The sequence below is a fragment of the Epinephelus moara genome, chromosome 1, assembly GCF_006386435.1.
Source record: "Epinephelus moara isolate mb chromosome 1, YSFRI_EMoa_1.0, whole genome shotgun sequence".
In the NCBI taxonomy this organism is placed as follows: domain Eukaryota; kingdom Metazoa; phylum Chordata; class Actinopteri; order Perciformes; family Serranidae; genus Epinephelus; species Epinephelus moara.
In genome coordinates, this window is record NC_065506.1 from 44,815,786 (window position 1) to 44,829,643 (window position 13,858).

Here is a 13,858-nt window from a genome sequence, read left to right on the forward strand (position 1 = left end):
TTCTCATCATGGATGTGCAGCCGACAAATCTGCAGCAACTGTGTGATGTCATCATGTCAATATGGACCAAAATCTCTGAGGAATGTTTCCAGCACCTTGTTGAATCTATGACACCAAGAATTAAGGCAGTTCTGAAGGCAAAAGGGGTCCAACCTGGTACTAGCAAGGTGTGCCTAATAAAGTGGCTAGTGAGTGTATGTAGAAGATATGTTAAAACTTTGCAATTTAATTTTCAATTTTATGTTGTGGCAACTCTGTGGTCGACATGTGGTTGAGTTTAGGTACAAAAAAACACTTGGTTAGGGTTAGGAAAACATCATGTTTTAGCTCAAAATACCTGGTTTGGACCCTGAAAACATGGCTGGAAGGTCCTGAGGTCTCGTTAAAAAATACTTGATTTGGTTGCCACAAATACGGCTAGACATGTTCCAACCCCGTTGTTAAAAACACCCACTTATTTTGGTTTTAAAACTTGCTCTGCTGCTTGTCTCGTGAACTGTAGGTGTCACACCATCTACCATCCCCTCCTCCCCCTCATGAGAAACTCAGCTTATACATATATCTACATCATACGCATGTTAAAAAATGTAATAGGCAGAAATAAAATCAGTGCCTTGAATTGTTGAGTGACAGAAAGCTCATTCTCAGTCAGTCTCTGCTCTTCTATAGGCAGAATGTCATCCATGATATACTGAACCACTGAAAACTGTGATGTTCAGGTGACGTCAGTGCCAGGAATAAGTAAGCAGTTTTATTTTTGTTTATTGCTATTAGTAAATGTTAGCATGGTAACATGCTAAACTAAGACTGTTGCCATGGTATTCATTACACCATGCGCGTTGGGACCTATTTTCAATTTAATAATTTGATTTTATTATTAGTGTTCAGAATAAACAACTGGCAGATGCAGGTTTTCTGTAATTTAATAAGAAACTTGCTCGGGAATAATATTACAGCAGTACACACAGCATGATTGGTACGATCAAGGATATCTAAGCTCAGCTGCTGCTCACTCGCTCAAATCTGCTAAACTGAAAAGACTAAAAAAATCTTTAACAAGCAGGCTTAACACATGTGGGCTGATAACCATTTACTTTGTGGTATTTTATTTCAGGTCATGTTTCAGATACTGTCGATGTCCTCAGAACCAGCAGCTGTCAGTACTTTCTCTGCAGAGTGTTTTTATCTCCTCAAATCTCGTCCTTAATAGTGGGTTAGTTGCTGCTCAGTGTGCATACGAGGACACAGAGATTCAACAAAATAAGAAAACATTGGATTTACAGAAGAAAAGCTGCCAGGCAGTGTAAAAAATGGCACAAATGTCCTGAGGATGTAACGTGGGACCACGCTTACTACTGGACCTTTGTCCCTTTTTTACAAAGAGTCAGTGTTTTTTAGTTGGATGACAAACTGAGCAGAGTGTTAGTTCAGACAGGACACAATGTCAAGCTCAGCTCACATCCCAGCAACATCAGTTGATCTCAAACAGCTCCTCCTTTTCATGCTGTGTCTGACTTATCAATGTCATCTCTGTTTGTCATTGATGCTGCTCTGTTCTGTTCCTGGGGGGTCTTTGCTGCTGTTCTCCCTGCCTTAGGTTTTCCATGTAGGCACATGGAAGGGCAGAGTAGTTTGCTCTCTCTGCCTCAGGCTTTCCTAGTTTGCACGTGGAAGGGCAGAGAGGTTTGCTCTCTCCACCTTAGGCTTTCTGCATAGGCCTAGGAAAGGCAGAGGCCCCAGCACAGAGCCATACCACCAAATATAATACTGCAAATGGAAATGCCTAAAGTGGTCATGACTGAATTATTTGTTACTAGAAATGTTAACGGTTAACCATTAATCGATTAACTGCAGAGAATATTTTTGACCGGGTACGCACATCAGTCTATGGTTTAATTTTACTACTCTTCAGTTTACTTTGCTGCTGTCTGGTGGGAGCTAGCTAAAGTTAGCAGCGCCACTCATTAGTTCATTACTGCTAATAATGGTGTCCTGACCCAACAGTGTTGCTGTGAAAACACTGTGCCCACCCTGCTGTCTTCCAGAGTGGAGGTAAGCTTGTTAATAATTGATTGTAAGCTGGAACCTTTCACTGTGCTTCCTTGCTCTCTCATCAATACTGTTTCAACAAAGGAAACATACAAGCCTAGTTTTTCTCTATTTTCTCTGGAAGAATAGACACGGGAGTAGGCACATGACACAAATATCTAGTAGTGGCACAAGGCTATTGTGTGTTCCTCATGAATATCTCATCAAGGGTTATGTGTGTGGGTTTCACACTGTGTGGTTAGATCTAGAGCTGTGAAGGTGAGACCCTCTGATTAGAGCAAACACCCATAGGTTGCATCGTAGCCTTAGCTTATGTCTACATGCTAATTTTCAACGAGGATACATGACACAAAGAATGACAATCAAGTGATTATGTATGAGACCAGGGTGAAATGGACTTGAAGAGGAAGCCACGCTGGTAATTCAAGCAGTGATAAGGCTGTTTTCAATTCAATGTATGCTCACCAATGCAGGAGCTCCCATCGAGCAGGTAGGAGCCATTGTCATGGAAACCACTTCTGCATTCACAGTGGTACCAGCCGGGCAGGTTGACACAGCGGGAGTGGTTGTGGCACTCAATCAGGCCCTCTGCACACTCGTCAATATCTGAGGACAAAAACACACACACAGTAGCATCAGCATCAGTCCTGAGCTCATTTGTGTCTTTTTTGCCTGTTCTTTGATCTGCGCTGGTTACAACAGTGGAGGTTGATCCAATCAGAGCAAAGCGTCACCACAACAACAGAGCTGGGCCAGCAGCTGCCCACATTAGACAGCCAACATCTCTGCAGCCCGTCTGCCACAGCAGGGATCAAAGTCTTTTGGAAATCACACCATTTGGCAGCAGAGCTGCTTCCTTCGTGCACTTTATTTCTTCTCCTCGCTCATTCTGCTGTTTCTACTCAGCTTGCTTTGTTTCTGGTGTGCTGCATGCATACACATGCCCAGCCCAGAGGCGCTAGGTCTTCACTTCTTCTCGGGGGAGTAAATCTCTCTCATCCATTATGTATGGTGTAAGCTCTGCTCCTCATCTGCAGCTCTCCTGCTTCTGGCTGTAAGACCCGACCTGTGCATACACTGTAATGGTTAAAGTGTGACCTTCACTCACACCTTCAGTCACTCTGAATGTGAACCACAGCAAACAGGAGGGCAGCGAGGGACTGCTCATTAAGTGTCATGTCTAGGTATACCTAATGTTGTCACTGACGGGGAAGACCGAACATTTTCAAGTAAATCAACAAGAAAAAGTGCAGTCGTTTGTAGCTTGACCTGCAGGCATTATTCATAATGGACTCTGAGAGGGCTTGTACACGCGAGCGGGGGATGTATAGTTCCATCATTTTACAGAGTGTCCACCTAGTCTGACAAAACTGTACAACCAATGATAAAAGTAACGCAACATCTTGCTTGCAAACAGAGATTTAGGCTCTGTAACTTCACAGCTTCAAAAGCTGCTAATTATCTCCGCTAGGTGTAAGCCTGGAGGGGATCATGTGTTTGGTCGTGTGTGTGTGTGAATGAATGTGTGTGTGTGCGTGTATCTGTCTGTCCGCAGCTAATCCAACAATTGCTGAAAACCTGTTTTATTGACTGTTTTACACTGTCATTGACTGCTGACTCCTCACTCCTCTTAAAAGGGTACTATTCAACCAGCTTTGTATCAAAACAATGTAGGTAGTATGCGTAAATGAACTGTGTTAAACGTCCCTCTATCTAACCAATGCCTAAATGTCCCTCCTCGCCCCCAGTAAAACTCTGTGAGATGATGTTTCGCTGGCTCTCAGGCTGCTGATCTAACTACAGGCTGTACATCCACATTTTCCTGTTGCCTGCCACCCGTGCCGCCACTGTGGACACAAAGAGTACAGAAGCAGCTCAAGAGACAAACCTGCCCCTCTCTTTCTCTCAAACCCAAATCCAAACCCGATCAAGCTGTGAAACTAAGCGGTGCTGATCGAATATGTTTCATGATCACGTTACTGCATTGCCTATTTCTTGCCTGCAGTGTTTTAAGAAACATATTCTAGTGCCGTGTTTAGCTGTAAGGGAGTTTCAAACGGATGTGTTTGCATTGTGCCATCCACCAGAAGGGGCGCTAATTGTTCTGGTGCAGCGCAGTGCATTCTAGTAGATGTAGGTTTTTTTTCTTTTTCTCTGTTTTCCCTGGTTCTGTAGCACCAGTTTCAAAAGTATTTGCGTCTCTCTACTGCATGGACATTCTAGTTTATAAAAGGCAATCTGTTCAGTGGTGAAGTAGTTCTTAAGCAGACTGGACGGTGTCATAAGTTTTCGTGTCAGCTAAAAAACAACAGCCTAACCTAGTCTGCTGCAGGCCACGTTTTGGCCTTTGTCGTAGCACAAAACTGACATCCGTAGAAATGTCTGGCCTTATTTTGAACCAGAGCATCTGCAGATTAATTCCATACCTGATACTCTATTACCCATGGAAGTGAGGAAAACTACAAGATGAATTAGTCTTAAATTGTTTGGGTTTGTTTTGGTATGGTTTTGTTCTGTCTGCTGCACAGCATCATACCACACCAGGAGCACAGAGCGTTTTGTCTGCCTGATTTTGTTGATTTGGTCATATTTCCTAGATATTTGTGCTTGTACCGTAAGTAAATAAGGAGGCTATGTAGTTTAATGGTTTCTTTTTTGTCTGTGTCTATTTCAATTGCATTTGTTGTTATTTCCTGCCATGCTGTGCTGTAGCCTAAAGACAAAACAAATACTGTTCAAAGTCCAGTTATAAATAACATGGATCAAGGATTTGTGGCTGTCTTTTAGTCATTAAAAATAAATGTTTCATAACTGTATTGTATCTATATTACACATACAGTGCCTGCTAGCAGAAAAACTTGATTTGGTCCGTGCAACCGCTTTGGCTCCATCAAAAACAGACGAGGCATGAATTTTCCAAACTTCTGGAGGCTTTTAAAACACGCTGTGGCACGTCCACCAAAATTACAACAGTTGTCTAAAGTGGCGCAATCAGCCTGGCTCTTTTCTTTTTATAGTTTCTCACAGAATCTGATTTACTGTGGCTTTATATAATTACAATCATGAAGGACCATTTCCCCATAAAACACATTCGATGAGAATATCAGTATCACTGTCATCTGTAGTTCCTTATCCTGACCACTTGAATTAACTGAGATTAACTTGCTATCTAACAAGATACAACATGAAAACAGGACATATGTTGAGCTGTTGTTCAGTAGTTTAGTAGAATAAGACATATCTCATTACTGAATACATTTACACTTGACAGCTTGTGGAGCTTGAACAAGTAGTATAGTTTCATTTAAAGTAAAATACTGACGCAGCTTGGAGAGACGGATGAATCGTTTCAACATCAGGGTAGATTGTGTCTCTCAATTGAATACTTGACTTATTCCAGAGAGTTATCTGATCAGCCCAAGATGCCTGAAGCTGATAAATGTAAATAGATGAAGTGATGTTGATCATATAAACAAACTCCTGGTAAGAAAGCAAACAGCAAAGGCATATTTCCCAAGATGTCACAATATTCATGAAATAAAAGCATGTCTTTTTGAGAGAGTTGTGTTTATCTTTAAAAATATGTTATCTTATCACTGCAGTTCCAAATTTGTTTTTGAGAATATTATGGATTTTAATCAAAGGAGGGATATGTACCATACATCACTCACAGGGTCTCTGTACACTTGACAAGTCAGTAAAAACTACAACAGAAAAGACAACACGAAATATCATATGTGGAGGCACACACACACACACACACACACACACACACACACACACACACAGATAATAAAATTGTTATGACAACAAGGCTGAGGTCAATTTTAGAAACAGAGATCATACAGTGTAACTGAAACAGGGTTGGGGTAGCCTACTTGTCAACGAGGTAAAAAAGTCTGCTATTTTGGTTCCCATCTGGTGAAATTATGACAGACCATTGTTAATAGAAAAAAGGTGTGTTTTCAGCCTGGATTTTAAATCATTAACAGAGCTTGCCTCCCATACATGTATGTCTCCCAGATTATTCCAGAGAAGTGGAGCTCTGTGGGCAAAGGCTCGACCACCGAAAGACTTCTTATTAAATTGTGAAATGGTTTAGTAACCGGCATCAAGGGAATGTAAAGGTGTGATGGAGTATATGGGGGAAATAAGGATGAAGATATTTGAGGGAGCCTGTCAATTTAAAGCCTTATAGGTAAGACGTAGGATTTTGAAATCAGCTCCTTTGTGAATGCAGAGACATCATTACAGGGGTTACATGATCCAACTTATTAGATCTAAGAAGAGTCTGGCAGCTGCGTTTGAGACCAATTGGACACCTTTTGTTGCCGTCTTAGATTGGCCAGAGAAAACTGCACGGCAGTAGATGTTAAGAAGGCATGTACGAGGTTTTCAGCATCTATTTTTGATCAAATGGGGTGTATTTGGGCTATTTTACGAAGTTGGAAGAGCGCAGTTTGTGTCATATAATTGGTGTGTGGCTCAAATGTGAGAAAGGGATCAAATACTATTCCCAGATTGTTAACTGTATAAGTCTGAGAAATTGTGCAACCATAAATGAAAAAATCTGTTTAAAAAAAAAAAAAAAAGGTGATGTAAATCTAGCTGGATCAACAAGCAACATTTCAGCCGCTTTATTTTAAAAACATTGTATAATGGGGAAATCGGACTGTTTAAGCTAAATAAGAAGCTGTAATGGCGGACTGCCAGCACTCTCGCCTGTTCGGGGGTGATGACGTTTAATGTCTCCAACAGGGTTTGTAGTCGTATTGAGCAACTTGTTAGCAACCGCCTTTTTTACGACACGTAAAAGCTTCAAAATTCACAAGTAGGGTATTTACTGACGTGTTTTATGTCGTAGAACAAAACCTGAAACCTGCTTAAGCTTTTGTTAACCACAGACCTTATTTGAGGCATTTTACCAAAATCCCATTCAAAAAACATATTGACTTTTAGATGAGAGAACCGGAGTGCTAAAAGCGCTAACGGAGTTCCGGGTTTACTGGCACACTCTATTTAACCAGCTTGGAGGAACCATTGGCTGTTACAGGAAGGTAGATTTGTGTGTCATCAGTATAGCAGTGATAAATTATATATATGCTACACATACTAGCACACTATGTTTTCATTAAATAACTCAACAGACCTTTGCTTTCACAGGGACATAAACAGTGGTCTCCCAGGTGAAAGTCCGGGTTTAAGCAGTTTACATACTTACAGCTACAGTGTTTTCATCCATAAAAAACAAAACCAACAAACAGCTGGCTTCCTGATCTTGTGCTATTAACATTTTTAGTCTCTCCAACCCTGTTGTGAAAGTCACACTTGATACCTTTGACCCTACAAGCACACACATATTTATCTCTATACAGATTTGTAAAGAAAGAGACTTGGGGCGAGCCGTTTAGCAGTGTGTGTTGTGGATGTGTCGTTAGCGCTGTGCATTGAAGGTAATAAGACGTGACAGCTGCCGGGAGGGCTGCCCTCTGTCAGCCTCTCAGGTCAGAGATCCGGTCAGAGCTACACAACAAAAAATTCCCTCTCCGACATCCTACTGAAACATACCAAGATTAGATGTGACTGGTGGCTGAGAGCACCTAACCCTTCGACAAAAGAGCAGTGCTCTGCGTGTGCATGAGAGGGCATTCGTGCACCCGCTCATGCTGGTTACACTGCATGATTTAATCCAACAGAAACTAGATTCATTCAGCAGTGATTCAGTGTTAAATTTCAAATACTGACCCTGAGTCAATTTAATATAATATTTACACACTTCCAGTTTGTCAAAGAAGGTTACTGTGGTCCAGATTTAATAACACATAAACTACACCAAGACTACAACACTATTTAAAGAATGAAACGCCTCAAACTGATGCTTGGTTTAAACAGTGCTTTCCACTCTTGTACGATTACTTTTGTACTGTAGCGGTTTGTCAGGGAGGACTTCTTCTGACATATCTTTATTGTTATTTTAATGGGAAATATAAAAATATACTGAGCCACAAACACAGACAATGATATAACATTAAAATTTGGCGATTAAATTAAAACTAGTCATTGGTCCTTGGGAAAACAAGGGGAAAAAATATGCAAGATACACCAGTGGGGAAAAAGTGTGGCTTAGTTGTGATCATATCAGATAATGTATTTTATTCCCTTTGTGGGTGTTTGACTCTTCAGTCTCCTGTTAGTTTTAAATTCATGTACAAATGGAGTGAATGGGTTCAGAGAGGTAGGCAGTGAAGAAAAATCTATACAACATCTTGAAATAAGAATTTCAATTAACAGGAAATAGCACGCTTAATAAAATAATCATGTTATCTTTGTCATATTGTATTCATTTAATATTTCATAATTGCAAAGCCGCCGGGGTTGTGTGCAAACATTGTCTTTATTTAACCCAGCGTCACTGTGACAGAAAAAGCTGTCAGCAGCACTAATATACAGCATTGGCGGCCCACATATCACTTTATAAAGCATATAGTCTGACTAATGAATCCACAGTATGGCAAATCGCGCCGTACTTGAATTAGTTGTTTGTCACACTTGCAAATAACACATGCTGGGTGCAAATGATTTAATCAAAGTGAAGCAAGATTTGTTATTCATTCATTCATTGACTCTTTTAATTTGCTGACATACACATTTTCTCCTTACACATACAGTATGTTTTGAGACTCCACCCTTCTGTACCTTCCCATGCAAAATACTTCCCTGTTTTGCATAAACAAAGAAACATGTTTGTGTTCTTCATGGGGAGAGCTTTGTAAGGCAGAAAAGCAATAAAGCCCAGTTGGAACATCCACATCCCACAAACAACAGGCGACAGTGCTGCCTGCCTTCCTAATAACAATAATTCTGCCCAGCTCTCCAAAATATCTGTCCATTATTTTTGAAAAGTGACTCATTCTGAGATGTTTTTCACTGCTACTACAAAATGCTACCACTTTAATTATGAGGTATATGAGGTGCTGCAATTCATCTTTCATCTTCTGAGAGAAATGCTCATTTTCTTGTCTGTACAAATTATGATTTTCTACATTTATTTCCTCTGCCTCCTTCTGTTTCATCTACCTTTGGCTTTCATGTATTTTACAGAGGACAGTGACATGTGTTTCGTTGTTTTGACTACGCTCTACAACACTGAATTCGAAACGAAGACTATGAAATTGAACTGCCTGCTGTCAGCTTCACAAGTGTGTGAAGGTGTTAAAGTCTACACTGGGTGTAGGAACAATGACATAGACAGACAAAGCAACCACAGTTTTTCTAGTGCCAAATAGCGGAATGTTCTTTACTTGTCAACAGAGCTGATTGTGTCTTTCATTTGCTTTAGAAACACCATTTACGGCACAATCGATTTGAATATCCTTATGAAATGGGTTGTACTGGTAATTTGGTCGTGTAGTGATTATTGTATAGTCACACCGTTGGCTGTCACTGGTTTTGACAGAGGAAACCTTCCTCCACCGCAGACTTTCCAGTTCTCTATAGACCCATTTCCACCAAATACTTTTGGTATGGTACCTTTGGAACCAAGAGTAACCCATCAGACATGGTACCTAGACCCGGTCCGTTTAGGGTTTCCACCACAAACAGTCCTCTTAAATGTGGGCGAGGTTTTTGTCATTCACTGCTCCGTCCAGCTCTCGCTGTATTTCCTTATCACCAACACAGATGGAAGTCTGCACCTCGTTTATCGTCAACAGAACGAGGTCGCACACCTACATTTTCAGAGCAAAATAAAACAGGCTGCAGTGAGAGTCTTTTCATGGGATATTCAAAAATAGCTGTTTTTTTACATTTAGTTCTTCTCTTCTTCTTCTTCTTCCTTCTTCTCATCTTAATGTTACCATGGCCCACAGGAACAACACTCTGCAACGCTATTTTCCCCCCAAATGACGATTAAAATATATATGCAGCAGTGGTGGCTGCTGGTCTTTCAAAGACGGGAAGCTCACTTTAAGTTTACATCATAAAATTTGTCATATTGTAGCGAGGCAGTAACTTATAAAAGGAACATTTAATTGAAGCCGTTTTTCAACCACACTCATGCCATAGAACCACAGCAAAACACACCTCAAAGATTTTCAGATGGGTTTGAAAATGAGCTATATCACTTATGGAAATAAGGAACTCTGGACGGCACTCTGTCAGAAGGCTCCACTAGGGATGTCCCGATCCGATAATTGGATCGGTATCGGCCGCCGATACTAGCAAAAAACGGGCATCGGCATCGGATCGGACTGCATGGAAAAATGCCGATCCAGGAACTCCGATCCAGTTTTTCATGGAATCCGCTCCAGGTTTTCCTGCCAGCGCTCCGCGAGTCAAGCAGTCCATTCCAGTGATCCGCTCCAGCTCTTACTATCAATCCACCAGGCCAGCATGCAGACAGCAGATACACACGGAGGATAGGAAGAGTAGCGGTCAACTTAGTTAACTGACTTTGTTTTCTGCTCTGGTTTTTTGAGAGTGATATTTTTATTTGGTTTACACTCTTACTGTTTAAGTAAAGAGCACTGATGGCATTGTTTTGGGCACAATTAGTGAAATTGCAGCCATGGATGGACTACAAAAACACTACTAAAATAACTGAAAAGGAAAGGCTGCATTGTTTATTACATGCCAACAATGTCTTGTGGTGTTAATCTTTTTTTTTATTTATTAGGGGAGCAAAGCACAAGTGTGTGGAGTCTTGCTGCTATTTTAATTTCATTGTTAGACATTTTAAAGATTTCTTGTGTTGATCTATTTTCTATTTATTAAGGGGCCAAAGCAGCCAAAGCAAACCAGCTATATTTTTTATTTAATGTTAATGTTCAAGTTTAAAGTTTGTTTATTTAACCCTGTTAACAATAAACAGGTCAGTTTCTCATACCAACTGTTGTGGATCATTCTAACTAACCTGATTAAGTAGTTGTTCTTGTTAGAGTAATATTGCTTGATCAAACCTTTTCTAACATGACTGACAACAAAATAAGTGAATATTTATAATACGCGCTTGGATCGGATTGGTACTGGTATCGGCCAAAACTCAAGGCTGTAATATCGGTATCGGATTGGAAGTGAAAAAGCTGGATCGGGACATCCCTAGACTCCGCTTGCAAATATCCGCATGGGACTGAGCTCGAAATGCGAAGCGCTGTCAGTCACAAAGGGGTTCAGCCTTTTAGACAATTCCTCCAATCATCATGCAGACACCGAGCGTCCTCTCCCGCCTGCCGCTCCATTAGGTCCCAGGGAAGCTGAGCCTCCCTGGAAGTGACCATTTTGACGCATTTATCCAATGAGCGTCTGCTTTGCTGCATGAAAAAAACCTGCTCAACGCGGTCTCATAGGAATGCTTGGAGGCTCCGCGTCCACCGTGCTGACACGAGAATGTATGACAGGGAGGTCGCGTTTGAAAACTGGTGATAAACAGCTGACGTTTGAACATCATAATCATCATGGTAAACACATCCTAGCGCAGGTTTAATGCAATGTAAATTCTTATTTCAACGTAAATTCAATAGTGCATATTTGACCATTTCTTCTATGAAATTTTAGGGGAAGTTTAGCCTCCCTTGTTGTCTCAGAGCAATCGCCCCTGATAAGCAGTTAATATATATTTTTAAAAGCTTGAAGATCCACTCGTTACTAAAAGTGTATGTCATCCAAAAGAGACAATAAAAACTAGTAAAAAGTAAATGTCAAAGTTGTCACAGTGAAATTTAAGGTGTCTTCATTGATTCACGTCGTCAACTCATATATTCAGCAGCATTACAACTAAACGTTCCACCTTAAAAGTTGCCGGGAGTCGGCACAGTGAATTAAATTATATTTTTCTCAGACTACAGCTGCTGCTGGAGGCCGCAAAGCATCCTTTATTTTACACAGTTTACTAACGTATGTAAAACTCTTCACAGTATGAACAGTGGTTACATGAGCCTCAAAACCAGCCACAACTCAGCCCTGAGCAGAGTGACTGTCCTCTACTGACCAATCAGACTGCAGTGTTCACAGCTCCACCTTTAAGTACCAGATCTGTGTGCTAGGCACCCCAACAGAGGGGGGACCAAACATGGGGACCGTAAGAAACGGTTCCATTGGTACCATCCACAACTTTTCACAGTGGAAATGGCAAAGATTTTGATTTGATTGGTATTTGGTGAATGGCATACCTTTGCATGTTAAAGTTCCCTAAAGTTGAACTCTACACAAATTTACTTTGCCTGTAAGAAGAGAATCACTCTGGATGATACCAACTGACCTCACAAAGTCACTGACTGTGAAAAAAAATTGCAACAAAGATTTCATTTGATGACTTAATTTCAATTAATCTTGACCTTAAATTTTGGTGCCCTAAAATGGGAACTCTGTGAAAAAAAAAGCTTTCATTTTGAATCAAATGTTTTTTTTAGTACAGAGCAAACAACATTTTCTACACCTTCCCTTCTGACTGCATTGTGTCACCTAGGCTAACTGTGATATTTACATCCATTGTTTTTCATTAACTGCAATTAACTTAGTAACTTCCATATTTAGCAGCTTTATGTTGACAGAGCCTCTCTACATCTGCCATCCTTGCCTTTCTTGAATGAACCTGTACATTATGCAGTGTTAATTTGTTCCTGAGTACAATGAGCTGCTGTCAGAAATCCTCCTGTTATCAACTCTTTAGGCTTTATTTTTTTGAGATTTAGATACTGTCTGATGTGGTCTAACAAAGTCGGCTACTAAAATGTTGCTGCATAAAAAATGATTTGTGCAGTCACTGCAGTTTGTTTTTTTAGGTCACTTTGTTTTCTGTTTTTTGTGAATTTTTCATGCTGTTTTTGCCCCAACTAACTGGCACAATCTACGGTATAATCATCTTGATGATAAGGTAAGATGTCAAAAGTCAGATTCTGGTCTTCACTGGTCTTTCTAATGCAGGACTCTGGTCCGTTATCATTTCTTATACTGCTGTAACATGTAAATTTCACCTCTGCCGACTTCTCAGCTTCGGGGCATTAAGTGATGCTTTCTCCTCCTATCTTAACCCAGCAGTTACACAGAGCTCCGTATTCTGTGCCAAGAAGCACCCCAAAGCCAGAGGTGGAGTTCTGCAAGTGGCTTCCTGGCTTTTGGGTCAACTGTGGAACTACAGAAAGGGCCAGGGGCCACATAAACATTAATATTCATCCTCTGGGGATCATGAATATTCACACCAAATATCACGCAAATTCAATTAGTGTTCTTTTGTCTGAAGCACGAATATCCATGTTAAATTGTATGGCTATCAAACCCGTAGTTGTCACAATATATTGTTCTGGACCAAAGAGTCGGACAGACCAAGCAACCTTGCCAAACACTTTTTCTTACATATTTATATATATATATTTTTCTTTTTTATGGATGAATATGTCATGGATTTTATGTAATTAAAACAACCTAGTTGTCTTAGTTGATTTAATAAATATGTTGCTAAATTCCAGCCCTGACATAGGCGTTCTTTTCTCTTGAGGAGGTAAAATTGAAAACCTGAAGTGAAAAGGTAATCTGTCTGTCTGATCTGAGACCTGTGACAACCCACTGCACCAATTGTAAGCTCAGAAATAACTAATTCCACCAGGACTCTGAATCTCTTTTTATGGAGAGCACATGTTATTTAAAACCCCATTCATCACCCGCCTAGTAAGACCTTTTTATTTAGATGTAATAAAAGCTCATTTCATTCGCACACAGTCAATAATTCCTGTTGCTCAATAGTCTTATAAAGCTATTTGTTAGCTGGTGTGGGCGTAAAAGTGTGTGTTTGTGTGCGTGAACAGCCTTCCATTCT

At 40.5% G+C, this 13,858-nt stretch overlaps 1 protein-coding gene across 1 annotated transcript in view; it reads right to left on the minus strand.

Moving 5' to 3' along the window:
* The window catches only part of LOC126395229 (protein kinase C-binding protein NELL1-like), a 457,381-nt gene that overhangs the window by 35,704 nt on the left and 407,819 nt on the right, over positions 1-13,858 (minus strand). Inside the window, exon 16 of the mRNA XM_050052536.1 lies at positions 2,515-2,655. Within this exon, the coding sequence (XP_049908493.1) occupies positions 2,515-2,655 (141 nt within the window). The remainder of the gene's footprint in view (positions 1-2,514; positions 2,656-13,858) is intronic.